Source organism: Pempheris klunzingeri, chromosome 20 (assembly GCF_042242105.1).
Source record: "Pempheris klunzingeri isolate RE-2024b chromosome 20, fPemKlu1.hap1, whole genome shotgun sequence".
Taxonomy (NCBI): domain Eukaryota; kingdom Metazoa; phylum Chordata; class Actinopteri; order Acropomatiformes; family Pempheridae; genus Pempheris; species Pempheris klunzingeri.
Genome location: NC_092031.1, coordinates 20,623,463 through 20,650,906, shown reverse-complemented (window position 1 = coordinate 20,650,906; position 27,444 = coordinate 20,623,463). Strand labels below are relative to the sequence as shown.

Genomic DNA, 27,444 nt, shown 5'->3' with positions numbered 1-27,444 from the left:
AGTGCAGTTTGAGTTTTTCCTCTCCTCCTGCAACCAAGCGACCAATGAAAACATCTCCTCTCATGTGACTGACGTTTGGTCGACTATTAGGAAGACAATTGAAAATGTCTACTGTGGAAAGCTAGCCTATTGAATGATTTGCAAATGCATGTTGAAGCAATGTAATGTCTATCCATCTATCCATCGCCTATTCCGTTTATCCTTAAGGGTTGCTGGGGGGGGGGGGGGGGGGGGGGGGGCACGGCCAGGGGATTAGACCCTGGAACCTTCTGGCTGTGAGGCAACAGTGCTTATCACTGCACCATAGTGCCCTGCAATGTATTGTACAGTATGTAATTGTGTGTGTGTGTGTGTGTGTGTGTGTGTGTGTGTGTGTGTGTGTGTGTGTGTGTGTGTGTGTGTGTGTGTGTGTGTGTGTGTGTGTGTGTGTGTGTGTGTGTGTGTGTGTGTGTGTGTGTGTGTGTTTTCCCTAGCATTTGATGGACTTGTAGAAGCCTACTCAGAGCAGGTCAGAGGTTTATTAGATGGGGGAGCAGACATCCTTCTGATTGAAACCATCTTTGACACTGCCAACGCTAAGGTAGCTCTCACATGACTGGTTTAAACGTGTTGCTTATCAGTTAGGTTGATTTTGTATGAGATCAATAAGGGTTTGATGTCAAAATACATTAAGACATGTGATTTCAAAGTACAGTGAGCTCACCAAATTACTGGTGCTCTGCTAAGCCAGGTACCCTTTTAGCAGGATTGGTTCTTCTGGTTTTTAACTGCACATTATTAACTTTCACGAATATTTTCACACACATTCTTCCTGTCAACCTCCACATTTCTATGGCGTAAAAATGTAAATGAAAAAAGAAATGCCAAAGCACCATGTTGGTTTTGTTTAGTCAATATTAAAGGACTTCTTTGCCTAAAGGGGCTTTACAGTTCTACAGCATAGTTCCCTCCATCCTCAAACCCTCAGATGTCTTTAATCTTTAAGCAGTCTGTCAGATTAAGTAACCTCATGTTCTCTGTGCAGGGACTGATGTCTGTCTATGTATGTTTCCCATCGACAGGCTGCCTTGTTCGCCATCGAGCTGCTGTTTGAAAAGAGCCATGAAAGAAAACCTATATTTGTATGTCTACGGTATTTAATTCACACTCTCTGTGATATTTCCCGGTAACAGTTTAAACATGCAGTGGAGTGGTTATAGTTTTTTGTTTTGCACATGAGCATATGCAGCTGATGTGAAAACGCCTGTCTGTATGTAAACGAAGCATGTGTTTGATTCTGTTCAAACTGATAGTAGATTAAAAGAGACGGACAGCTTGCCCCCTGTGTTGAGGTTGGGCCGTCGTGTTTTTGCCATATATCTGAGTGCCATTTTGTCTCATGAACCCTGCAGATCTCAGGGACCATTGTTGACAGGAGTGGCCGAACTCTGTCTGGTCAGACGGGAGAAGCCTTTGTAGTGAGTGTGTCCCACGCTAAGCCTCTGTGGTGAGTTACCGCACACCACACAGAACTACATTTACTGTATGATGTGATACTAGAGGCGTGACGGTGCCTGGGTTCTCTTACCTCTACTGCTCCCTCTCTGTGTTGCAGTATTGGGCTGAACTGTGCCTTGGGGGCCACAGAGATGAGGCCATTCATCGAGGCCATAGGAAAAAGCACCACAGCTTTCATTATCTGTTATCCCAATGCAGGTAACTCGGCTCGGTCTCAGCAGCGACATATGTTCTACACAATACAGGTCTGAAATGTTATTGTAAAGCACCTCAATCCACATTTTCTAACCTTACAAACACACAGTTGTATACAAACATTTTGGCTCTTCTGCTCGAAGTCTTTATTAGAATGAATAATAACAGCAGGTGAGCAGAAACCTTTTTAGCTAACAAATCATTGTTTTTAAAGCCATTAGAAATTGGAGATCCATTACCTTTGGTTTTAAATGATGCTGATTTTTAACTGATGAAATGAGAATTGTATTTGCTACTGAGACTGAGACAGCCGACCAATCAGAGCTCCTGTTGCTGTGGGCTGAACATCACTTGATGGTTTGCTGTAGAATCGTAGGTTTTGCACACTTGACACATCAGTTGTATCATTTAACCCTTTCATGCATAGGGGTCACTACAGTGTACAGCTATTCAAAAGCTGTTTTCTTGTATATGCATGAGTTTTGATGGCATAGTGGCACATCAGCCCCTACAGTGGATGCTACTGCATCATCTCATACACTGCTGCACAGTGGGAAGCCATTGCAAGTGAAAAAAAGAGTGAAACCAAGATGGTCGATAGACAGCCAGAAACACCAAGTTGCTCATTTTTTTCTGTTCCTTCTGTCAAAAGAAAGCCTTGCAGGTAAGAAAAATATGGGGACAGCGAGTAACATCTAAGGAGTCATGCAATTGCTAAATTTTCCAAGTATTGATTTGATTGGAAATTATGATTAATCACATGTCCACTGAATTGTACATCATGCGTCACTATCTATATTTCAACTACTGGACATGTAAATATATATCTATAAAATTTGGGTTGAAAAAAAAAAAAATCCTGACTGAGGTTATCATAATTATCATCAGTTTATTCATGCATTGTGATCTTCATCATTTGCTGAATGATACCATTGGCTGGCACATCACTGCAAAGAAGCATTTGCGACATGATGCAACGCTAACATGTGGACACCCTTTTAAACATTTACATATAGCAGGGACAGAATAGTACCAATTAACATAACATAATCCATCATTGTCTTGCTTGTCTTATAATACACTTTGACCTGTGGCCTAATTTATGTTGCAAGATGTGACTCCCCCAGGATGATGTAATGATGTCATAATCTGTCTCGTCTTTTTTCTGTGAAGGTCTTCCCAACACGTTCGGAGGCTATGACGAAACTCCACAAATAACAGCCTCCAATTTAAAGGTTCTCTTCTATTCTATTACTTTATGATGTTTAGATGTGAAATGGTAACTTTAAAACCAGGGCCCTATTTTGTTTTTTTTACATATTTTGGCTTTGGAATCATGGCAGCACCGTGAAACAGGCCGCTGTGGCTTTATATGATATAGTCCCTTGGAGAAATGTATCCTATCAAAATACGTCATCTAAAAGTGCTTGTTTCTGGCTCCGACTGTTGTTCGAGGTTTCTGACATTACAGAAAGGATCCCTAAAGAGATAAACCTATAAGAACCCTCTTGTCAAACAAGAAACAGATTTTATATTGCTCTCTTCACAGCCACCAGACTCCATTGACAAAAACATTAAGTTGCTGGTCTACTCTCTGGACTCACCTGATTTACTTTTATGTTTGAAGTTTATTCTTATTCTTTTGGAGCTGTGTGTAACAAAAAGGAATTTCCCCTGGGGATTATTAAAGGCATTCTGATTCTGATTCTGATACCACTGCCTCGACTTGTTAGTTCGTTTTTTTCATGTAATGCACAATAACACAAAAACAAGCACTTCTAGTGGATGTACTGTGATCAGGTGCTGTTGCCCCAAAGGATTATGTTGCATCCTGAGGCAATCTATTGAACCAAGTCCAAAACTGTTTGTGCCTACTAGTCATTTCAAACCTGAAATGTGTAAAAATGCAGTGCATCATAATAATGACCAAGTTGACCATGTTGATATTAAAGGAGATATCATGGTATTCTTTTTTTTTTTACTGAAACTTTCTTGAAAAAGAGACACTGGTGTCAAGAGAGCATCCAGGTTAATAAAAGTTAAAAATAAGAAATGTGTGCTAAGTGAAGCTGCTCCTGGTTGCATCACTGCTGTGGTTAAGCTTTTCTTTGAACCTTTATCTGCAGGAGTTTGCTATGGATGGACTAGTGAATATTGTGGGAGGCTGTTGTGGGACCACTCCAGAGCACATTAGGTCACTGTCATGTTTCTGGCAAACATACCACAAGTAATATGATATAATTGCAGTTTTGAACAGGTTAAAATATGCTTCCTCCTCACACAGAGCCATATCTGAAGCCGTCAAACCCTGCCAGCCAAGAGTTCCCGCTGCTGATATTTATCAAGACTACTTGCTGTTGTCAGGTGTTGAAGCCTCCTCTTACCATCTGTGAAGACTGCTGTAGAAAACATTCTCACACAGTGAATCTCATCTTTAGTGAGACTTCAGTAACAGAAACAGGCTTATATTAAAGACAGGCCTTCATTTCTTTAATTTATAGCTGATTTTTTTAATCTATTTTTGATTTTCTGCTTTGATTCTACCTTCCTCAGTATTTTTTTCATTAACCTTCTTTTATTAGTGCATGACTCTGGTATCTGAGTACTTAGCCATTATTTGAATACTGCCTTCTAAACTGGGGTGAACATGTTTCAGACACATAAACCAATTAAACTCTATGTCCACACGTGGAGCTTTATTTGCTATTATATCTATAATGTAATACAATGTCTTCCTCATCTCTAGGTTTAGAGCCCTTCAGGATCGGCCCTTACACAAACTTTGTTAACATTGGCGAGCGCTGTAACGTGGCTGGGTCACGCAAGTTTGCCAAGTTGATCATGGCAGGAAACTACGAGGTTAGTGTTAGTGTTCTTATCAACATCACTGTTACTGTCAGTGCTGTCAGAAATCCAACTCTGATGATAATGAGCACAGGTGAATATCTAGGTTGCGTCTAATGTGTATTTGATATGTACGTCTCTTCTCTGTCTGTTGTGCAGGAGGCTATGAGCATTGCTAAGGCCCAGGTGGAGATGGGGGCCCAAGTCCTTGATATAAACATGGATGAAGGGATGCTGGATGGGCCAACTGCTATGACCCGATTTTGTAACTTCATGTCTTCAGAGCCAGACATTGCACGGGTGAGAGAGTTAATGACATAGAAATGCTATTTAGATTTTTTTGGCCATGTTACTAATTAATATTGTGTATTTTTTGTAATATTTAAAAGAATATGATTGTAGGAGACAACATTACAGACACATCCACTACTTACAGTCTACGGCACAGCCCCACAAAGCAGCTAAACATGCCTAACTGAGCGTATTAACCTGTTAATAACTAACCGCTGCATGAACCTGCTCAGTAAATCAGAAAAAAAGGCATTGAGCCTCACCCTCCTCTCCCCAGGTTCCTCTGTGTATTGACTCCTCTAACTTCTCAGTGATTGAGGCTGGATTGAAATGCTGTCAGGGGAAGTGCATAGTGAACAGCATCAGTCTGAAGGAAGGAGAGGAGGAGTTCCTGCTCAGAGCTGCCACTGTGAAGCGCTACGGAGCTGCTGTGGTGGTCATGGCCTTCGATGAGGAGGGACAGGTGAGGAAGGACACACACACACACACACACAAACACACACACACACACACACACACACAAGCTTGCATGAAAACGCCCTCGTTATGTGCTGACAAGTCTGCTGTCCTCTCAAGGCCACCGACACGGACCGCAAAGTGGAGATCTGCACTCGAGCCTACAAGTTGCTGGTCAGCAAAGTGGGATTTGATCCCAATGACATCATCTTTGACCCTAACATCCTCACCATCGGTACAGGCATGGAGGAACACAACAACTACGGTGTCAACTTTGTCAGAGCCACAAAACTTATCAAGGTAATGCACCTGTCAGAATTGGATGCTGTGTGTAAATGTAAAATCATGGTCCAGGTTTGAACGTGCTGAGGTTACCCATTAATGGATCAGGAGCCGGCAATACTATCCACAGCCCTTTTCTGAATTACATAGTCACATGTAGAACCACTGTTACTGTTCTCAAGCATCCTTGCAAACGTGGTAATGCCCAAAGGACAGGAGTGATTATTAGTGAGTGAAACAACTGTATTAAACAATTGCCACCCCCCCCCCCCCCCCTTTTTTTTTGTTTGTAGGAGACATTACCAAGAGCCAGGGTGAGTGGAGGTCTGTCCAACCTGTCCTTCTCCTTCAGAGGGATGGAGGCCATCAGAGAAGCTATGCATGGAGCATTTCTCTACCACGCTATCAAGGTAAACACTGAAAATCTAATCAGCTAATTAGGAGGAATGTCCACATACTTTTGGCCACATTTAAGCAGTAATTTGAGTGAATCATGCTTGTTTGTCCCATGAAAATGCGTCATACAAAAGACAGACGTGGGCAAATTCACGTCAGTCCAGTGAGAACTGTCCTGTGTGCTCTGTCCTGTCTCAGGATGGTATGGATATGGGGATAGTAAATGCTGGGAACCTGCCAGTCTATGATGACATTGATAAAGAGCTGCTGTTACTGTGTGAAAACCTCATCTGGAACAGGGATGCTGATGCTACTGAGAAACTCCTGGCCTATGCACAGGTACAAACACATGCAAACAAATACACACTGTTATCATATTGCTCATTATTAGTCATATTCCTATTGTCAGTACTATAGTTGCTGTTATGGAAAGCGTCTTGAGTTAACACTGATATGAATCGGTGCTATATAGACAAAGACTGATTGATTGAAATAATGCAGCAGGTTATTGCTGCTTTAGTGTGGTTAACAGGTGATGATTTGTTCACAGAAAACACTGAGCGGGGGGAAGAAGGTGGTTCAGACAGACAAGTGGAGAGAAGGAAGCGTGGAGGACAGGTTGGAGTATGCTCTCATTAAGGTAAGATGTCTGAAGAGCAGATCAAATTAGATTAGGTTCTGTTTGTGGGAGGATTTTCACACTGGTTTGATATCAAAATGCTTTCAACTTGACTTTAGAATCAGACGTGGCTGACTTAGTGTGGACATAAAGTAGTGATTTGCTTAGTAGCAGTACAGGTTTATCTCTTCACCTGTCATGAGGTAGCATTTTTCAGCAAGTTTCCAGTCTTTCAGTTGTTTGACACCAGAAATTGAAAAATGTGTGTATGATTGGAAACAACATTGTAAGTTTGGCTGCATTTAAACACAGTTTATGTGACTACAGCAAGCAGGAGGAGACTGAACAGACTTCTCCACATAGTGTGTTTCTTTTTTTTTCCCAAGCATCTTTTTTTCAGTTGCTCCCAATGAGAATAGATAAAGGCTGCACCCAGCAGCTCTTTTCAGAGAACTTTGAGGTGTGTGATCAACAGCACCTTTTCAGGCAACTAATAGATGGGGGAGAAGATTGTTCTGGTTGTCTTTCTGGAGCTTTGATTGTGACATGTCAAGACAGAAACTATCACAACAGAGACAGAGAAGCTCCTCTGTGGCAGCACTGAGCAGATCACTAAACAGACACTTGATTCACAAGATGAGGAGTTTCCCTGCACTGCTGTCTCCGACTGTCCCGACCAATCCTGTCATGCATCCGCACTGCTCAACGGAGACTGGGCTGTGCATGGTTGGTGTGCATAGGGACAAAAACGATGTCGAACAAAGATACAATTAGTTAATAAAAAGCAAAGGGGCAATGCTAGACTATCATACGATGGCTGTGGTCAGAGTGGTGATATGTTGTCATAGAAACAGAAGCTACTTGCAGCCTCTTTCTACACTGTTCACTTATTTATTGTAACAAAATTAGACAGAGATGACAATAACGCGTTAACATTCTTGATAACGCGTAAAATGCTGATACTTCATCTGTGATTTTGGAGCTTGGAAGAATGTTTCCGACCCATGAATGATTTGTTTGTTATTTTTATAGGAGCAAATCAGTTTAAACTTGTTTTTTTCAGCCAGGTTTTGTGTCCCCATGCAGCCAAAAGTGAATGTTTTATGATGGGCACAAAAAAAATGAGAGATTGTTATAATATTAACTTTTTAATCCAATTTCCACTTTTCCTCCTTCATCCCGACTGCAGTCAGACTTTATAATGCTGCATTATAGTCTGCTGCACCAACCACAACCACCACCACTTTATTATTACATAATAATACATAATTACATTACATAATTTACATCCCATTCCACCTCACCCTGTTGCTTTAAGGTAAATGCTGATAGATGGATGGATGGATGAAAGTTTAAAAAAAAGTTTTTATTTATAAAAAACAAACAGAAGTTGCGCTATTAACGATTTGGCCTGTTGTCTATTCCACGTTTTGTTTCTACTCCTTTCTTCTGTAATACTCCATCCTGTGCTGTGGCCCTCAGGGAATAGACAAGTACGTGGTGGAGGATGTGGAGGAGTGTCGCGCTCAAGTCGACCGCTACACTCGACCCCTTCACATCATCGAGGGCCCCCTGATGAACGGCATGAAGGTAGTGGGAGATCTGTTTGGAGCTGGGAAGATGTTCCTGCCACAGGTAGGATGGCAGCTCAGTTTGGATTTTGTTAGCTGTAGTTTAGTGTGGTCTGGACAGTGAGGTTGTTCTTAATGAAATAGAACTTCTTCTTATCTTTCTGCTCAGCCACCCTGGCTGTCACCACTCACACTAAACCAGGATTATAATTCATCTGTCTGTTGCACTAATGGCTTTTTACTATTCAGACAGGGTGTTCACTTAGTAAATGTTCCCTATCAGCTTTATTAAAACACACGACTGAAAGAGCCTCAGTGCTCGTGTCATATTTGGTATCTGTTGTCAATGCTGGAGAACAGGAGTGAATTAGTAAGTGATGACTCCCTATTGGTTTTGTGTAGATTAAAGACATAAAAACTATTAAGGAACACATGTGGAATAATAGTAGTAAACAAGAAAGTGTTAAACAAACCAGAATATTCTTCAGAGTAGCTAACTTTTGCTTTGATGACACCTTGACAGACAGACGTTTGACTGGCGCTGTATAATAACATTATATAGCTACACTTCTTACTGTGCATCTCTGTCAGACACGGTATGTCACATACCACTGTTGATGTCACAGCAGTAAACTACAGTAAAAACAACTCTAAGTCTCTGTGTGTCTGCAGGTGATCAAGTCAGCTCGTGTGATGAAGAAGGCAGTGGGCTACCTGATTCCTTTCATGGAGAAGGAGAGGGAGGAGATGAAGGCATCAGCAGGGTCAATCGAGGACGTGGTCAGTTTGAACTAAATGTGGATGCATTTAGTCGCCTTTTCATGCAACTCTTATTTTGACCAAGGTAGCCCGACAAAGATCAAGAATTACTTTCACTAGAGACCAGTATGAGATTTAACGTAGGACCTCTGGTAATCCCTAGTCCACTTATTTGTCTAGCTTTTATTACAACTAAGTCCAGAATCATTTTAGTAGAGAAAATGGGGGAAAATGATATCGACCTGTTTTAGCAAGCAGGAGTGCAGATTTTTTTTGAACATTACATGCTCAGAGGTCAACTATTAGACATCCTGTTGCTAGAATCAAATATTTGAAGTGTAAGCACAGTATCCCAGATGACTGAGCTTACATAATATTTAAAGGTCCATGGTTGTAAATACCTATAAATGTTGTGTTGACAGAAACTAGGATAAAGGATATGAATAATGGAATTACATTTTGGAACTGGTCCAGTAGATCTCTTCAGCCAGCAGACGTAAACAGGCCGTAACCAAATGGTTGTAACCTAATGTCTGATGCGACCTCTCACTCATGCTACTCTGAGAACCGGGGGTTATGCAAGTAACCTTCTAATTCATTCATAGCATCAGTTTCACAGTCTCGGTGTGCGACTGCCGTATTTGCCAGGTATGCTTGTCCTCTGCCACCACCAGCACTCAACAAGCAGCAGTCAGTCCCTGCAAGGGCACTAAGCGCAGTACCGCACGAGCCACGCTCAGGGCAGACACGTCTGGTTTGATATGTTATGTTGTGTTGATGTCCCTGGTCTGTTTGATACAGATAAGTGTTGTGATGCAGCGCTCCACACTCACTTCTCCACTGGTGTTGCTCTTTCAGTTGGTCACACCAGCACATGATTTGGTCGCACGCTTACTTTGGTACAGCGTGGTATTAATCAATGACCTTGCATGCTGATGATGTAAAGATTGAATATAAAGTTTCCTGTCAAGAACAGAGGCTGATATAAACGCTTATCCTCTATTTATTATAGGAGAAAAGTGCAATCACAGATACTGCATTGGCAATACATTTACTCAAGTAGTGCTCTTAAGTACAAATTTGAGGTTCTATTTTCTGATCCATTACATTGTACTTCTACTCAACTACATCTCAGAGGTAATGCCCGTTACTTTTTAGTTATTTCAACTACTCAAAGCACTTTCACATCACATCCTCATTCCCCCATTCACACATCATTCATACAATTGATGGACGACCCATTCTACCCCTGAGCCACAGCCGGCCCAAGGGCAAATAGTGTACTTTGTACTCCACTATGTTTATCTGACAGCTTTAGTTACTTTACAGAATCTGATTAACACTACAAAATATAATTCATAAATAAATGATCTTGATGTGTCCATAAGGCTTTATTCTCAAGCTATCCAGCAGTATTTTAAGTAATACATCAAATATGTAGAAATCCATTGAAGAGCAACTTGCAGGTTGGAGAGTTTGCCTGTCTAATATTGGTCAGGAGTATTGATACTTGACACAACCATAACAGAAAGTGAGAAGATCCTATCAGCTTGTATCGTGTCTCACAGTGCGTGATACAACTCCACACCAGCGTTACATTTTATGGTGGACAGAGATGGCTGCCTCACTATATCACTACATGTCACACATTACTTCTCATTACTGAAATCACTGTGTATTTGTGTTCCACAAATTTGGAAGTTAGAAAAACAGATTTACGGTGCCTCTGATGGATCTGGGACCACCGCCCGCTGACTTATAATGCTAAAAAATCCACCACTGACAAAATCGATAACAGCCCATTTCCTGACAGGCTAGGAGTTTTTTTTTTTTTTTTTTTTTTATTCTCAGCAGCCCAGTGGAGAATACATGTGTGTGCTTCTGTGACTTAAAGGGGTGTCAGAATCTGCTGTCTCTGCAGAAAAGTCTCTTCCTCTTGTGAGGTTACTGGAAGACACCATTGTCAGCCGTGGGTGGAGGTCGGCTGCAACCAATGGTTCCATTGGGGGTCAGTGGAGTACGTCATGTTTCTCCATGTCCGCACAGTCCAAGGAGGAAGTTCCTTTGGACTTTGGGTGCTGAACGGATGGTTCTTCCACGAGAACAACACCGTCAACAGCTCAGGAAAAATTGAGAATAGCTGTTTTGCAGTCCACTTAGCCTCAGGCAATTTCTTCCCCTCAAAATGTGATCTGGCGCTCTGCATTACTGCTGCAAGCCTGGGAATATTCAGCCTGGATGCCCCGTGTTCACACATGTCCTGCAAATCCATGCTGGGAGCGGGGGAAGCAGACATGCTGTCATCCTCACTGAGGCAGTGATAGCACAAGGCTTGGCAGCCTAGGCAGAAAAGGATGGACATTTTGCCTTCATCCTCCTCTGATATGAGGATCTCTAAAGCACCCTCGTTGTCACCCTCCTCCTCATAATCCAGACCCATCAGCAGAGACGGCCTGATTAGCTACAACCATTAGCCCCAGCTGGAGCAAGTACAGGGTACTAATGCAGCCACATTCGTCCCCTGTACCACCTGCTTGTGATGCAAACGTTGCAATCACCAGCATTGGAGCAAAGATTGGCATAACGACATAAATGCTTGAGAGAAATACACAGGGAGGTACATCCTATAGCGAGGTATCAAAAGGAATGCTATGAATGAAGATGGATTTCATCCTGTTTTCTCCCTGGTCTGCAGGATCCCTACAAAGGCACCATAGTTCTGGCTACAGTGAAGGGAGATGTCCATGACATTGGCAAGAACATTGTAGGTGTAGTGCTTGGCTGCAACAACTTCAGGTAAGACTGGTTTGCTGCTGAAGGCTTCTAGTACCATTTTCAATTCTGCACTGAGCATTAGGTTATTTTTGCCAGTGTGTCTCAAATAGCAGTGAATATGTTTTTCATTGACTGGAATAGACATTTAAAAGCGAGCAGCCGGAAAGCACACTTTGTCATTATTACAGTGTGTGATTGAACAGCAGGATCCTCCGTGTAGCTGCCCAGCCTTCTACTGTCAGGCACTAGCAGCATATCCTCTGCTGCCGACCTCTGTTTGAGGTGAAATGTTAAGCTCAGTGGCACTGACGGCAGCTCACTGAACAGTTCAGAGAATTAACCACCTCACCTCATATTGCTTTTTGATCCCCGCAAGGCACAGTGTTGCATTATGGGAGAGAAGTGACAGTGTTGCCTGGCTCTGGGCACCATCCCAACACTCTTCCTGCTGTTTAATGCCACCTACTTTCCTGCCTGTGATTGCGTTTGTTTGTTAGCTACCTACATGTGTAGATTCATCCTGACATTCTGTAACGTCGTGTGTCTGTGCATGGTGAGTTACAATATTGATACATGACGCTCTTATTGTCTTATTCAGTATTTCTTCATATGGAAAGTGACATTATACAGAAAGTACAAAGACATGATATTACTTGGAAGAAATGTAGGTCACCAAAAGAAAAGCGGAGCATTTCTCTGACTGGATTTAGGATGCTCATTGTCTTTCAGAGTGATCGACCTGGGTGTGATGATTCCCTGTGATAAGATCCTCAGGGAGGCCGTCAAACAAAAAGCAGGTACAGTGTTCAGTTTAGACTACATCTGTGATGCACGGTGCTGGGTTTTCTAATAAGTGCACTGATCCTACCCATAATGAAAGACACTCCATGTCACCTTGTGGATGTGTGAGCCAGGAGTTTGCTCAGTGACATTCAATCTGATTAAAGGACGTTAACATCCTTTTTATATCTACATATCATGTCCTAGAAATGTCCCAAATGGTCGACTCTATCTTTGCAAGGTTCAGGACTGATTTTGATATTGAGCCATTTACAACCCATGAAATGCAGATATTCAAGATATGTCAGTATCGTAGTGTTTCCTCAGTGCAGTCATGTCGAATAGTTTGCAGCTCAAACAACATGCTTAGGTGTGCATTACTTCTTTAAAATGCCCATTTAGGCTTTATAGTTCAAACATTACTGAGCAATTGACTAGTGACTGTGGAGAGTCCAGCTCTCCTCCCAGAGCTCTCTCTCACCCCTGAGAGTCCAGCTTGGCTCTCTCTCACCTCTCCTCTGGACCTCTGAGGGTCCAGCTCTGTTTCACCTTGGGCTCTGCTGGAGACCAGTTCAGCGCTGCACCTCATCTCCCATGGACCCCTGAGAGTCCATTTACAGGCCTGCAGCTTTCTCCTCCAGTCCCAGCCTCAGTGTGGTCTGTACCAGAGCAGACCACCTGTTTCATGGCAGCGACACGAAGCCCTGTCTGAACCAAGCTTATCAGCACCAGCAGGTATGACCTGAAGTCTGCCAGCTGATCTCCAGAGCAACAGGAGCACCAGCAAGTTAACACCAAGCTGCTAACTATCAAGGAACAAGGGAGCGACCAGATTCCTCCAGCCTGCAACCAGGACAGCAAGGACACAGAACCACAACCTTCTTCCAGCCTGGTTCATCAACAGGCTGAGAAAGCAGCACACTGAAGGACCTTCTTCTTCCCTTTGAGGACTGGGAACAAACTCTGACTGGGCATATGTAGCATAGCATTACTGTATACATGGCTAAGCAATGGTTAACCTTGTTAATGTGTTGGTTTTGATTTACTTTAATGTTCACAGAGTTTGATTATTGTGATGTGTTGTAGTTTACTGTGCAGCATTAAAGTTTAGTTGATGTTAGTTTGCTCACACAGACACAGAGTCCTGCATGGAACTAACCATCCTCTCCTAACCTGGTACCTTTATCCTACACACTCACACACACAGTGTTACAATAGACCTCGACTGAGAGACAAAGCTAAGCTAACAGCTACAGCACTTAGCTGTCCTTTGTCTGCCTGTCTGCCATTTGTAGGGAGTCACCATTTGGTTCTCCCACCTTTTGTAGTCCTTCATGTTACATTCCTTTGCCTATTCACATGTACGCACACACACACACACATGTTGTTTGATAGCCAGTCACACTTAGATTGTTTGTATGTATGACTATGTTTTAATAAATGTTTTAATCCACATGCTGTCTTCTTTAATATTGTACGAGAGTGAATAGTGCCAACCTCTACTCTGTGAAGAGCTCTGAAGTCCTTCAGCTGTCAATGTGGTAACTTTGGTTGTAGTTAAGTTGTCTGTCACTAAACTAAACCTGCCATCTTGCATACACCTTTTTGTTTTTCCTATCCAGCCAGTTATCTGACAATTAACTTTGGATTATGGCCAGATCAAATTATTCTTATTAATATTCTTTTATATTAGCAGCAGCAGTAATGTGAGTGTTTGTCTGCTTTGCTCCTGCAGATATCATTGGGTTGTCTGGTCTCATCACCCCCTCTCTGGATGAAATGATCCATGTGGCCAAAGAGATGGAGAGACTGGGTATGACAATACCACTGCTGATTGGAGGAGCCACCACATCAAAGTAACTCACACACACACACATACGTACGTTGCACATTGTACTTGACCACCATGGATGCGAAGAAATGCTATACATGCTGCAGCAAAAAATTTCCAACCTTGCATTCAGGATGAACAGAGAACTTGCTCACCGCTGCTGGTCACAGTCTGACTTCAGGGATTCCCAACATTGCACCAGTCACCAGTGACGGAGTATACAGATGGGCCGTTGATTATCCCACTGCTTGGTTAGAGCACCTGTGTGTAGAGGCAGTGTCCTCTTTGGTAATGTGTGTGTTTTGTGTTTGATAGGACACATACAGCAGTGAAGATTGCCCCTCGCTACACTTTTCCTGCTGTCCATGTTCTGGATGCCTCCAGGAGTGTGGTGGTGGTAAGAACCTTCTTTTTTTAATTTACAGAGCAGCATATCTGCATAACACACAAGAAAAAATAAATGCAATACACATATTGAAAATGAAAATAACAATGAATTGTCAGTCTCCCATGTTCATACATATATAATTAGGGCCCGAGCACAGAGTGTGAGGACCCAATTGTAAATCAAAGAATTATTCTGCAATGTTTTCGTGTTTTTGAGGGGCCTACGGTGCTCGAAAACTTTGCAAGCGTCTCTGAATCATTAAAGGCACTCAGCTTTTATGGGTTATGGACATGGGCATGGCGAAACTATAGCACCACCTATTTTGGGATCACCGTGTATGACTGACCTGAAACAAATTTGGTAGGTTTATACATCTCTCCAAGACCTACAAAGAAGTCTGTGGGTGCGAAGATGTAAACCTGACAGGAAGTTGGCCATTTTGGATTTGTATGGATTTTGGGCCTTTTGTCTGGGTCATAAACAGTCAGACTAGTCCAAGGGCGATCATCCAATCCACCTCAAACTTGGCCAGCCTGTGGTCGAGGACCTAATGATGAAAAGTTAGTAAATGTCTGTGCAAAACTCAAATGGTGAGGACGTGGCGGGGCCTCGTATGTCGATGTCTCGCCGGGAAACAGGAAGTATGCTGTAAATCTGCTGTAGATGATAAAATCTGCCCCAAACTTTGATGGGAGTCCTGCCCTGAACAGATCTATATGATAATATTCACTGATACTCGTAGCGCCTCCTAGTGGCAATAGGAAATATCATGTTTTACTCTGTGACATCCACAGACAAGACAAATGACCAGATCCACTTAAAAATGCCATCAAATTAGCCTTCAGACCTTAGAGAATTTGATGGCTTTTTGGCCATTTGAAGGGGTCGTATTGTCAAACTCCTCCAAGGGTGTTAATCAGATCCACCTCAAACTTGGTCGGAGTGCGGCCGACACCTTAATGATTAAACCTTAATGATCTGAGATCTGTGCAAAACTCAATGGCCGTGGCACTGCGTCAAATTTCCCAAACAGGAAGTAGAATGGCCAGGCATGGTTTAAAGTTCACCAAACTTGGCAAACACATCCAGAGGCCTACAATGTGTAATCTGATGTGGTTTATGCTCAACAGTGCCCCATTAAAACTTTTAGTAAGATTTCAATGAAGCAGCCCAGTGCTACGTTTGGCCCACATGTATGAAGTTCACTATGTATATGGCCCATGGTGAGACCTAAAATTCAAAATTGGGTGTAGGACATGGCTCTTGGAGCTCTTGGAGCTCTTGGAGCCATGTCCTACACCCAATTTTGAATTGTCTAAAAAGAGTATCCGTGTCTGAAATCCTCCAAGCAGATCAACTACACCGACCTCAATAATGGTTATTTTAACCTTTAAATCCTTCACAATGCTGCCTTTTGAATCTTTTTTGTTTCAGTGTAACGGTGTGGTTGTGGGAGGTGAGATTATAAATCATATTGCTTATAAAAGCCCTACATTTATTCTGCACTTACTTCATCGGCCACCAGAGGGCAGTACTGGCTCTCTAATGGATGTAAACCTCTGTGGAAGAGCTCTCAGCCTCATAAATGCCCATTGAAGCACTCTTATCCCCTTTCTCTGCTGATGCCCAATTTTACAAGTCTCTTGTGACAAAGATCATCTGATTTATATGAAACATACATGTGATGTACATCTCCGTTCCGTTAAGGCTCGCTGCAGCGGTCCCAAAAATTCAGGTCATGTCAGCAGTAAACTCACAGCTGTAAACGCTTCCCGACGCACGCGGATGTGCGAGGGCCCTTCAGTGCTGTTTGCAGCTTTAATTCAGTTAGGCATTGATTTAGTCCCTGTTATGTCTCATATAAATGTTAAATTTTTCCAGTTCTTCTTAAATGTGTTATTTTTGACTCTCAAAGGGTAGAAGGAATACTTTTCCTCTCTACCAATGAGTTTATGGATGTACATTATGTCTCACATCTGATACTATTCTCCCTCTGTTATTTGACCCTTTAACTCTGCTTGGTAGAAAACAGAGATGAGCGAAGGCCCCTTATATTTGCTTTAATCATTTTTAAAAAGACAATGATGGGGCAGATTTCCTTCATCCAGTCAACTCCAGCAAAAACATTCTGGCTTGCATTTGATGATCAGAGTTGATGTGGCCACAGGTTTGACAGATGTTTGAATCCTGTTCTCCTGTCTGTCAGTGCTCCCAGCTCCTGGATGAGACGGTGAGGGAGGAGTACTTTGAGGACCTGAAGGAGGAATATGAGGAGATCAGGCAGGAGCATTACGACTCCCTGAAGGTAAGAATGGCTGGTTCTGACACCCAATAAGGCAGACAGCACTCTGTGACCAGCATTACATCCTGGTCTCTTGAATTGTTATCCCATTTAAACACAGGAGCTGTTCATTGAACACAGCTGAAAATTTGTACATTTTGCCAGTACACCTAATTTGCAGGGGGGTTGAATAATTTTGAGTTCAACTGTGTATGTGTCCCTGTCAAGAGTGTACATTTTGAGTATAAATCTATCTTTCATCATTCTTAGTGAATCCCACATAGCCGTACATTTCGCCTCTCCTCTACTAATTTCCCTGTCCTAGTAGCAGCTGGTATTAACATCATTTACTTGAATGTCCAAATTTTTACAGTTGGATGGATACTTGTTTGCACATGCATTTTAATGTTAAGCATATTGGGTTTATTTATAATCTACAAATCTACATTTTGTGCGACATAATTAAAATAGTTTTGCCTTCCTTTTCATCCCTTGTGACTCCGCTGCCTCAGGACCGTCAGTATCTGTCTCTTTCTCAGGCCAGAGAGAAGGCTTTACGTATAGACTGGCTCTCTCTGCCCAAGCCTGGTAAGTTAGCATGAAGGAATCCACTAATGTTCTACCGCTACAATCTAAACATCATCTAGCTTCAGTACACACAGTAACACAGTACTTCATACATCACACAGGTACAGAGGATGTATTGTATGTAACACAATAATGTGGAACACGTGGAACTGTGTGGACCTTAAAAGCCTCTTTCTTTGTTTTTGTGTGTCAGTGCATCCTCAGTTCCTGGGCACACGCGTGTTTCAGTGGTATGACCTAAACAGTCTGGTGGACTTCATAGACTGGAAGCCTTTCTTTGATGTGTGGCAGCTGAGAGGAAAATACCCCAACAGAGGTTACCCCAAGATCTTCAAGGACAAGACTATTGGTACGGGCTGGACATCTGTCAGGGTTCATCAGAATCCTTAAGACAAACATTCTTCACGCTACATGATATTCCACTCAAATGTTGCTGCTGCATTATATTTTGGGGGGAAAAACAATTCAATATTCAGTTCTATAAAATCTAAATTAGAAGAATAAAACTTCAATCATTTCAATTCAGTGCTATACTCAATTGACAATCCATCCAATTTATTGTAACAAAGTAAGTGAGTCAGTATTAGTGAGTCAGTGCAATGACCTCCAGCCTTGTTAAATATCAGTGTCTCATCTTAGTAACATTTTGCTTCCTTCAGGTGTGGAGGCTCGGCGAGTCTTCGATGAAGCCCAGCGACTGCTCAACCAGGTGATTGACAGCCGCAGTCTGACCGGGCAGGGCTTGGTGGGCTTCTGGCGTGCTCAGAGTGATGGCGATGACATCAATGTATACAAAGATGATGTCACAGTGCCCCGAAACGCCACGCCCACTGCCACGTTCCATGGCTTACGGCAACAGGTGAGTAGTGATGAAATGGTCAGGAACAGTGACCAGAATGACCACAGTTGTCAGTGTTGTAAAAGGCTCTGATACACACAGTGAAATCAATTCTGGTTTTATATTGAAAACCACAAATAAAAGTAGCAGCACCATGCATTCATTTTGCCATTGTGTACTTTAGTCTGTAGATGTTAACTTGCCTTAACCTTGAGCTGGGTCCAAGAGCACAATCCCAAAATGAAAGCTTACGTCTTGTTAGAACACCTGGCTGACACAACCCTACACCGTATGCTGCAGGTGTAGCCAGGAGCACATGTGATGTGCCAACACTCTGTGCCCTCCGCCACATTGTCATTGAAGCAGGCTGTGCCAGCATCTAGCAAACTATTGCTACCTTTGGTTGACACTGCACAGCATTTACTGTGAGCTCTCAAAACATTACGATTTCATGACGATTAAAAACTGAAACTATTAAAAGAACTGTAGTTTTTGTAGGTTATACTAACCATCATTACTGGGACAGTACGCTTTCGTCCCGATTCAGCTGTCATGATACTTGGGCGCTGATTCAATGCGTATTGCAATTTTAAATTCTTGCAGTTCTGCATGTATTTCGATTCGATACTATGATTAATTGTGATTTTTGTTAACTTTTTTAACACATTCATTCAAAACATTCATGCTATACAGCCTACAAACGTGGCAAATAAAATGTACATGTACAGTAGATTAAATAAAATATATAGTTGAAGTAAACTTAAACCACCAGCGTTGGCTCCATCCTGCTACCGGGGGGGGGGGCAGGTTCTGATGCACACATTCTGAATGTGACCTAAAAGTAACAGTGGCAAACGTCTGTGTGTGCTGCAGGTGGAGAAGGACGGCTCCAGTTCAGAGCCCTACCTGTGTGTGTCTGACTTCGTTGCCCCTGTAGACAGCGGTGTGGCAGACTACGTCGGTGTGTTTGCTGTGGGCGTGTTTGGGGCTGAGGAGCTGAGTCAGCAGTTCCAGGCTGACGGAGATGACTACAGTAGCATCATGATCAAAGCTCTGGCCGACCGACTGGCTGAGGTACAGTATGGACAACCTCCTAGGACACCAGGGCTCCTTTACTGCTGGTGTGGCATGGGCTAGTGAGTCACTGTGTTCGAGTGACATGTTAAAGGGTTTTTTATATGTGGGCCCTTGTTTTACATACTTTGGGTTGGAAATGACTTGTAGGCATCAAATGTTTTGGAGCTGGTCGAGCAGATTGCCTCAGGCAGCCGCCATAAAATGCAATGGCTGCAAAGTAATTATTTGGGGCAACTGCACTAATCACTTTAAGTGTTGATGAAGTGTCACAAAGGATCCCTACAGAGAGAGAGCCTTTTGCTCAAGGGAAAGATCCCCTTGGATCAGCTGTTATGTCTCTTTAAAACCACCACACTAAACAAAACTAACAAAAAACAGCAACTCTCACACTCTTTCCCTTTAAAGCAACAAGGTCACAAAGCCCTGTGTTCTGTGAGATAAAATGTCTGTTTTAGTCAGTGGAATGGTTTCTGCTTCAACCTCTCTGTCTGACCTCCAGGCCTTTGCCGAGGAGCTCCACGCTCGTGTGCGCAGGGAGCTGTGGGGCTACAGTTCTGATGAGGCTCTGCAGGCCTCAGACCTACACAGAGTTCGATACCAGGGCATCAGACCTGCAGCTGGCTACCCTAGCCAGCCTGACCACACAGAGAAGACCACCATGTGGAGCCTGGCTGGAATCCAGGAGAAGACTGGTGAGAGCAACAAAACTGAATAGCTATTTTGAGTTACTGAAGTGATTTTCAGGCAGCGGTGGTTTGCATGTTCTCCCCGTGCTTGTGTGGGTTTTCTCCGGGTACTCTGGCTTCGACAATTTACGACTCGTAGGTGGGTAGATTGCCCGTAGTGGTCGTCTGTCTCTATGGTAAATGCTCTGTATTTGTACAGCACCTTCTAGTCATTTCGATTACTCCAAAGCGCTTTCACATCACACCCTCATTCACACATCATTCATTCAGGAGGAATCTAAGTTGTTCTGTTCTGTCACACGCATTCACACACTGAAGCTGCTTCAGGAGCAAGTTGGGGTTCACTTTTTGGACAGGACACTTCGCCCAAAGTCAGCTGGGATTGGCTCCAGCTCCCCCACGACCCTGACGGATAAGCGGTATAGATGATGGATGGATGAATTGGTTTTCTCTATCTTTACAATCAGTGTGTTTGTACACTTTACACTTAAGTAACCACATTACTCAGAAATAAGGTTTCACATGTAATTGGGAACACGTTTATATGCACTATAGTGACCAGGTTACTGTAAATTCACGTATACATGCAGCAGCTCAGTGATCATATGTTTTCCCCCCTCCCTCAACCTCAGTTTGGAACCATGGCTTGCTTATCTTAAACTGCTGCTGCTCGGTGGGTTTCAGTGGTACACTGGCCACATGTCATCATGTCATCATAAACTGAGAACTATAAATGTTAAAGGTGGAGAAAAACACATGGTGAGATGGAATGTATAAATAAATGACAAAAACCATTAATTCACAATTTTAAGACCGAAGAAGGAAAGTGATTCTTTCTTGTGTTAATTGTTGGTATTCCGGTGTAAAAATTCACTGATACAAACTGGAAAGCGACTTTTGAAACAAACAAACAGGCTTTTTTTTTCTGTTTGCATTGGCTTATGACACTGAAGTGACATAAGCTGTACTCAACTCTGTAGCTCCATCACATACACACTGAGTCAAGCCTGGACTTCTCTGCCAGTCCATGTGTCTGTTTCCTTACAAGCTGTTGTTTGTGTTGTCTGCTGTTTACACGGCTAACATTTTACATGGTTTTTTAAATGGCAGTTGCTGGTACTGCATTGGCTCACGTGCTCAACCAATCACAGCACACTTCCACCACCACAGGTTCCTCTTGTGCTGGAAGTGTTACCGACGGTGAAGTTGGAGCTTCCCTCAAAATTGATCGTTCCCAGGTCTTGGAGTACAAACACAAAAACAATGGGGATGTGGTCCTCCAACTGCTTTGGAAATGTTGACGTAGTTAAAATAGCTTGTGTGGTCACCTATTGTTATGTGACCAAAAAAATATCACAGTACATTTACAGCTGATGTGAGTGCACAAACCGGAATTCTTTAGTTTCTGATAGAACGTTTGTCTGTCTGCTTGGCTCGGCATTAACAAGAAGGGATGTATTATGGTTGACACATACATTGTTTTGATGGCGGTGGGGGGGGTTTACAGTATACTATAGGCATATGGGCTCCTCATTATTTCTGTCTGTTCAGCTGTCCTCTGATCGTCACACCTTGTCAGTCAAGCTGACACTGACAATTCTTCATACTGTTTCAAGTGAACATTAGATGTAGCGTTGTCATCGCAGCACTGACGAATTCCAGGGGGGGGGGGGCGCGTCAGGATGTGTTGGACCACTTCCCAGTGCAGAAATAATTTCACTGTAAATGTTTATGCATAATTATTACTGCATTATAAGACCAATGCTGAAAATGACAACAGACAACAAAACGACAACCTGCACTGGGTTTCTAGCTACTCGGTAGAGACCCACACCTTGTGGTGTTGAATGAGCGACCAGACACAGATCCTCTTGGTGAAAGTACACTGCTAGTAACCATTTGCAGGCTAGCTGGCTAATTGGCTGGTCAGCTGTACATACACTGTATGTAAGAAGTGGTCGTGGCTGCCATGATGCTGCCCATTGGATTACGGACTGCCAGTTTGGCTTTACGGGTGTTGCCATCTTGGTTTTTCTGGATGCCAGAAGTGATGTTCATCCCACAAAGACTGCTCTGATTTGTTAGTCACGAGGTAGTCCCACCCTAAAGCATACTTTTCGGGCGGGACTTCCACATAATCTGTTTCATTTTCACTTTTCATACTTGGACGCTACATCCACTTCTTTAATTTTCTAGTCATTGCAGCTGTAGCGCAGCTTCAAAACCTACCTGAGGGGTGTAATGTGAAGTGAGATTAATAGGTTCGCGAGGTGTGTTGATCTGAAAGACGTAAAAGATATGGAAACTACTGCTTAATGATCTATACAGTACTGTGCAAAAGTTTTAGGCGTGAAAAAATGCAGAAAGTAAGAATGCTTTCAAAAATATAAAATTTTATTGTTTATTGATTTACAAAACACAAAGTGAGCAAACAGAAGAAAAATTTGCCTTCAAAACAGCATCAGTGCTTCCAGGTACACTTGCACGCAGTTTTTGAAGGAACTCGGCAGGACTCCTTGTTGTTCTTTCCTCTGAAGATAGCTCCTAATGACATTGGCTGTGTGTTTGGGGTCGTTGTCCTGCTGCAGAATAAATGTGGGGCCAATCAGACGATCAGCCTCCCTGATGGTGCTGATGATGGATGATTATCTGCCTGTATTTCTCAGCACTGAGGACACCATTGATCCTGAACAAATCCACAACTCCATTTGCAGAAATGCAGCCCCAAACTTACAAGGAACCTCCACCTGCAGACCCTCAGTGTTGTTCTGCTCTCCAGCCCTTCAGAGAACAAACTGCCTTCTGCTACAAATATTTCAGATATTGACTCATCAGTCCAGAGCTCCTGCTGCCATTGTTCTGCACCCTAGTTCTGATGTTTTCATGTAGGGTTGAGTCTCTTGGTCATGTTTCCACATCGGAGGCTTTTTGGTCACAATTCTCCCATGAAGACCACTTGTGGCCAGACTTCTCTGGACAGTAGATGGTGGACCAGGGTCCCACTGGTTTCTGCTGGTTCTGAGCTGATGGCACTGATGGACATTCTCTGATTTTCATCTGCTGCACTAAGTTTCCTCGACCGATCGCTGCGTCTACGCTCCTCAACGTTGTCCGTTTCTTTGTGCTTCTTCAGAAGAGCTTGAACATCTTGAAACCCCAGTCTGCTCTGAAATGTTTGCCTGGGGGAGACCTTGCTGATGCAGTAGAACCACCTTGTGTCTTGTTGCTGTGCTCAGTCTGATCATGATGACCTGAGACATCAAACTGTCTTCACAGCCTCACCTTGGTAGCAGAGTTTGGCTGTTCCTCACCTACAGCTGTTTCTGTTTCAGTTAGTGACTGTGTTTAAACCTACATATGAAATTAATGATTATGAGCACCTGTTTGGTATAACTGGTTAATCACACACCATCTATGATCTTAAATAAAAATAGGTAATATTAAGTCATAAAATTCATTTCACTTTGATTTGACCCAAAACAAACTATTTGGGGCTGTCCTTCATTATGGGACAGTTTAATTACGCTGTATCAAGTTTAAGAGCTATAAAATGTGCAGCTGCCACATTCGAAATAAACAGTAGTCATTGAGAGTGCACTGTTAAAATGAATATAAACTTATTCTGCCAGCATTCCGTGCTTGCCTCATTTGCAATCACAGTTTCTCTATATTCTTCATAGTGCTCCATTATAATGACCTGAAGTAGGCAGCACGCAGTCACTCTATTTTGTGTGGAAGAAGAGCCAAGCGATGAGTCACATGCCCCCTTTTATGGGAAGGCGCACAGAGCCGTGGAGGTTGTCAAGCTAGCTAATACAAAGAAAGCCTGACTATGTCCAACTTGCTTTGTAGTACACTCCTGTGGAAAGGCCACCATCACTCAGCTTAAATGATGAATGCTGTGGCCTTGATTCTCCAACACAACTGCCAACAAAACACTGCCTGCCCTTAGCTTATGAGCCATACACGTTAACATTAGGCCCACTGCTTAGAGGCTAAAGGTGTTTTCCTTTTATTAACAGTAGTGGAGAGGTTAGACTCCAGACCCAGCCTCGAACAGGGACGTTGGCGGCTTAATCCCGAACCCATGTGAACAATGAATTCATGTTTTACACTAAGCAAGTTACGCTGTATCAGTGAGTGCTAACAATACTTCTGTGGAAGTATTCAGCAGCAGGAGAGCAAATTAATTTAGAGCACATCTAGTCCAGTTAAATTAAATAAGGCTCATCAAAGTTGCGAAACTAAAGTTAGACAGTTTGTAAGTGTTTGTGTCTGTTAAAACTAATCAATGTCAAGTGTTAACATGAAACGCTGACCATCTGCTTTTATCTCATTTTGCTGCACATGTACATTTTCTGTGCGTGTGTGTGTAATCCTGGCGGTAATGGGTACATTTGTGTGTGTGTGTGTGTGTGTGTGTGTGTAGGTATTTGTCTGACAGAGTCCTTGGCCATGACACCTGCTGCCTCAGTGTCCGGACTTTACTTCTCCAACCCTCAGGCCTCATACTTTGCCGTCGGAAAGATCACCAAGGAGCAGGTTCTGCTAACTGTCTACATCTCAAACTGCCATGGATCTATCACTGTACCATCACTTTGGATGTTCTAGATGTTGGTGTTTTATGAAATGTAGTATATATATGTTGTATATGTAAACAAATTATGACACAGAAGCGGTCTATCTACGGATAAATTATAATAATGAGACAGAGTATAAATTCTGTACTGACAAAGCAACGCAGGTTATTTTTAAGTGCACTGTAAAAACAGTATGTAAATGATATGGGCCCTATTTTTTACATATTTTGTTGTCGAAATTACAAACTTTTTTTTGAACGAAATGTGCTGCAATGGCTGCAACATAATCCTTTTTTTTGCCAGTGACGGGCACAGATTGCTATTTTAAGTGTCTGACAACATTATGGAAAGGATGAGAGAGACGTCTAAGATCCTTTCAGTTTAACCACAAATGGTCGTTGTGTCGCCGTCTTCAAAGCCACCAGACTTCACCGACAAAAACAGAAATGTTAGCTCGCAGAACATTGGTCTTTGTGTAACTTTGGTGTTTTAAAGGGTTCGTTCACAATATCAAACTAAAAAATAACTGAAGCAGTGGTAGACGAGCAGCTCCCATGTTCTGCAGTGTAAAATAATGGTTTTGCCAGTGGAGTCTAGTGGCTTTGAAGAAAACAATATTGTCAGCTCAGGCGATCTATTGGACCAGGTCCTGAAACTATTTGGAGCCATTAGTCATTTAGATACCAAAATATGTAAAAGTAGGACCCTGATTGAAAAATACTGGAATAACCCTTTAAAGCAAAAAAATCTCAGGACTGAGCTTGTATTTTCTCGTCCTCAGGTAGAGGACTATTCTCGGAGGAAACAGATGAGCGTGGAGGAAGGGGAGCGATGGCTGGCTCCCATACTGGGCTATGACAGTGAGGCGTAGTGTGTGACGTCTCCAGCAGTAACCTGAAGGACACAACCCTAACCCAGAATCAGGTTTACAGTCCAACCACTCACTGTAGCGCACACAGGCTCTCACCCAGGGTTTCATACACATCCCATAGTTGTTTACTTCATCATGTCTTTTAGATTTTTATTATACTGTGTATTTCAGAATTTTTTTTTAGCAGTCCTTTGTGCTAACAGGTTATCACCACCTTCCTACTGTTACTATGCACAAATATATTTTTATTATTACATACACACATTGTGCTTAAATGATAAAAGTATTTCTCAAAATGTTCAACTACTCTATTAATGCAAACTGCTGAAAATTGCTCCAGGAAAAAAAAAACAAATGATTGTAATAAAAAAAAAAAAATAATCAATCAATCTTTAGACGCATTCAGTGCAGACTTTGAATGTGTAACAGTTTTATATGTGATGGTACAGACCAATATATTCACTCAAACAGCCCAAAGCATGAATAACAGTTCAAATGTTAGAATCTGTCATTCAAACCAATAACCACAGTCATAATAACCACGGTCATAATAACCAGTCATAATAACCACGGTCATAATAACCACGGTCATAATAACCACGGTCATAATAACCAGTCATAATAACCACGGTCATAATAACCAGTCATAATAACCACGGTCATAATAACCACGGTCATAATAACCAGTCATAATAACCACGGTCATAATAACCAGTCATAATAACCACAGTCATAATAACCACAGTCATAATAACCAGTCATAATAACCAGTCATAATAACCACGGTCATAATAACCACGGTCATAATAACCACGGTCATAATAACCAGTCATAATAACCACAGTCATAATAACCAGTCATAATAACCAGTCATAATAACCACGTTCATAATAACCACGGTCATAATAACCAGTCATAATAACCACGTTCATAATAACCACGGTGATAATAACCAGTCATAATAACCAGTCATAATAACCACAGTCATAATAACCACGGTCATAATAACCAGTCATAATAACCAGTCATAATAACCACGGTCATAATAACCAGTCATAATAACCACAGTCATAATAACCACGGTCATAATAACCACGGTCATAATAACCAGTCATAATAACCGGTCATAATAACCACAGTCATAATAACCAGTCATAATAACCACAGTCATTTATAGATGCTCTTCACATACATTTTAGATTTGTAAGTGGAAGTTTACATACAGATATTTATTTTTTAATAATTTCTTAAATGACCATTTTATTGTTCCTGTATGAAAGTTGTGGCTGGAGTGCACTAGCTTGATAGCACATGTTCAGTAGTTCATTAATGCTGATTAAAAGCCACACCTAGAGGTACTTTAGAGAGTGATAACATTTTGATTAAACGATGCTATTAAAAAACTATTTATAATACCTAATAAAAAAAGTAGTTAAATCCACACAGCAGCAACAAAAGCTCTCATTGGTCAGTTTTTGGTCTTTCAGCCAGTGAAAAAGTAACTCAACACAGCTCGTCCACTGAGCACAGGGTCCCTCGTTTGATCCCCGCCTCCTCCTGTCCACGTGTCAAGGTGTGTTTGGGAAAGACACTGTAGATATCAGATATCACTGTAGTGACTTAAGAATTCTGAGGATCTATAGATTGAGACAGTTTATACATAAATATGATAATTGTATTATTTCTTAAATTGCAAACAGTATTCAAAAGATTTCAATCATATGTGTGCTACAACGGGCTGTTTTTGTATAGTGAAGAACAAAGTGTTAGCAATGACAACTAAACAAAATCAAACCTTGGAGAACATCCATCCATCCATCCGTTATCTTCTGCTTATCC

General features: G+C 42.2%; 1 protein-coding gene across 2 annotated transcripts in view; it reads left to right on the top strand.

Annotated features, from left to right (window-relative positions):
- The window catches only part of mtr (5-methyltetrahydrofolate-homocysteine methyltransferase), a 30,502-nt gene extending 4,870 nt beyond the window's left edge, over positions 1-25,632 (top strand). Inside the window, exons 5-32 of one of the 2 annotated variants that reach the window (XM_070851622.1) lie at positions 474-580; positions 1,062-1,121; positions 1,392-1,486; positions 1,595-1,695; positions 2,866-2,927; positions 3,819-3,886; positions 3,977-4,056; positions 4,439-4,551; positions 4,696-4,836; positions 5,105-5,290; positions 5,404-5,583; positions 5,859-5,975; positions 6,160-6,300; positions 6,512-6,601; positions 8,063-8,215; positions 8,824-8,931; positions 11,606-11,706; positions 12,415-12,482; positions 14,201-14,321; positions 14,612-14,693; positions 16,891-16,989; positions 17,478-17,553; positions 17,747-17,902; positions 18,213-18,412; positions 19,265-19,465; positions 19,968-20,160; positions 24,584-24,696; positions 25,516-25,632. In XM_070851622.1, coding sequence (XP_070707723.1) covers positions 474-580; positions 1,062-1,121; positions 1,392-1,486; positions 1,595-1,695; positions 2,866-2,927; positions 3,819-3,886; positions 3,977-4,056; positions 4,439-4,551; positions 4,696-4,836; positions 5,105-5,290; positions 5,404-5,583; positions 5,859-5,975; positions 6,160-6,300; positions 6,512-6,601; positions 8,063-8,215; positions 8,824-8,931; positions 11,606-11,706; positions 12,415-12,482; positions 14,201-14,321; positions 14,612-14,693; positions 16,891-16,989; positions 17,478-17,553; positions 17,747-17,902; positions 18,213-18,412; positions 19,265-19,465; positions 19,968-20,160; positions 24,584-24,696; positions 25,516-25,605 — 3,302 coding nt within the window. In that variant the 3' untranslated portion in view covers positions 25,606-25,632. The remainder of the gene's footprint in view (positions 1-473; positions 581-1,061; positions 1,122-1,391; positions 1,487-1,594; positions 1,696-2,865; positions 2,928-3,818; positions 3,887-3,976; positions 4,057-4,438; positions 4,552-4,695; positions 4,837-5,104; positions 5,291-5,403; positions 5,584-5,858; positions 5,976-6,159; positions 6,301-6,511; positions 6,602-8,062; positions 8,216-8,823; positions 8,932-11,605; positions 11,707-12,414; positions 12,483-14,200; positions 14,322-14,611; positions 14,694-16,890; positions 16,990-17,477; positions 17,554-17,746; positions 17,903-18,212; positions 18,413-19,264; positions 19,466-19,967; positions 20,161-24,583; positions 24,697-25,515) is intronic. The other variant, XM_070851623.1, reaches the window with a different exon arrangement.
- The last annotated feature ends 1,812 nt before the right edge of the window (positions 25,633-27,444 follow it).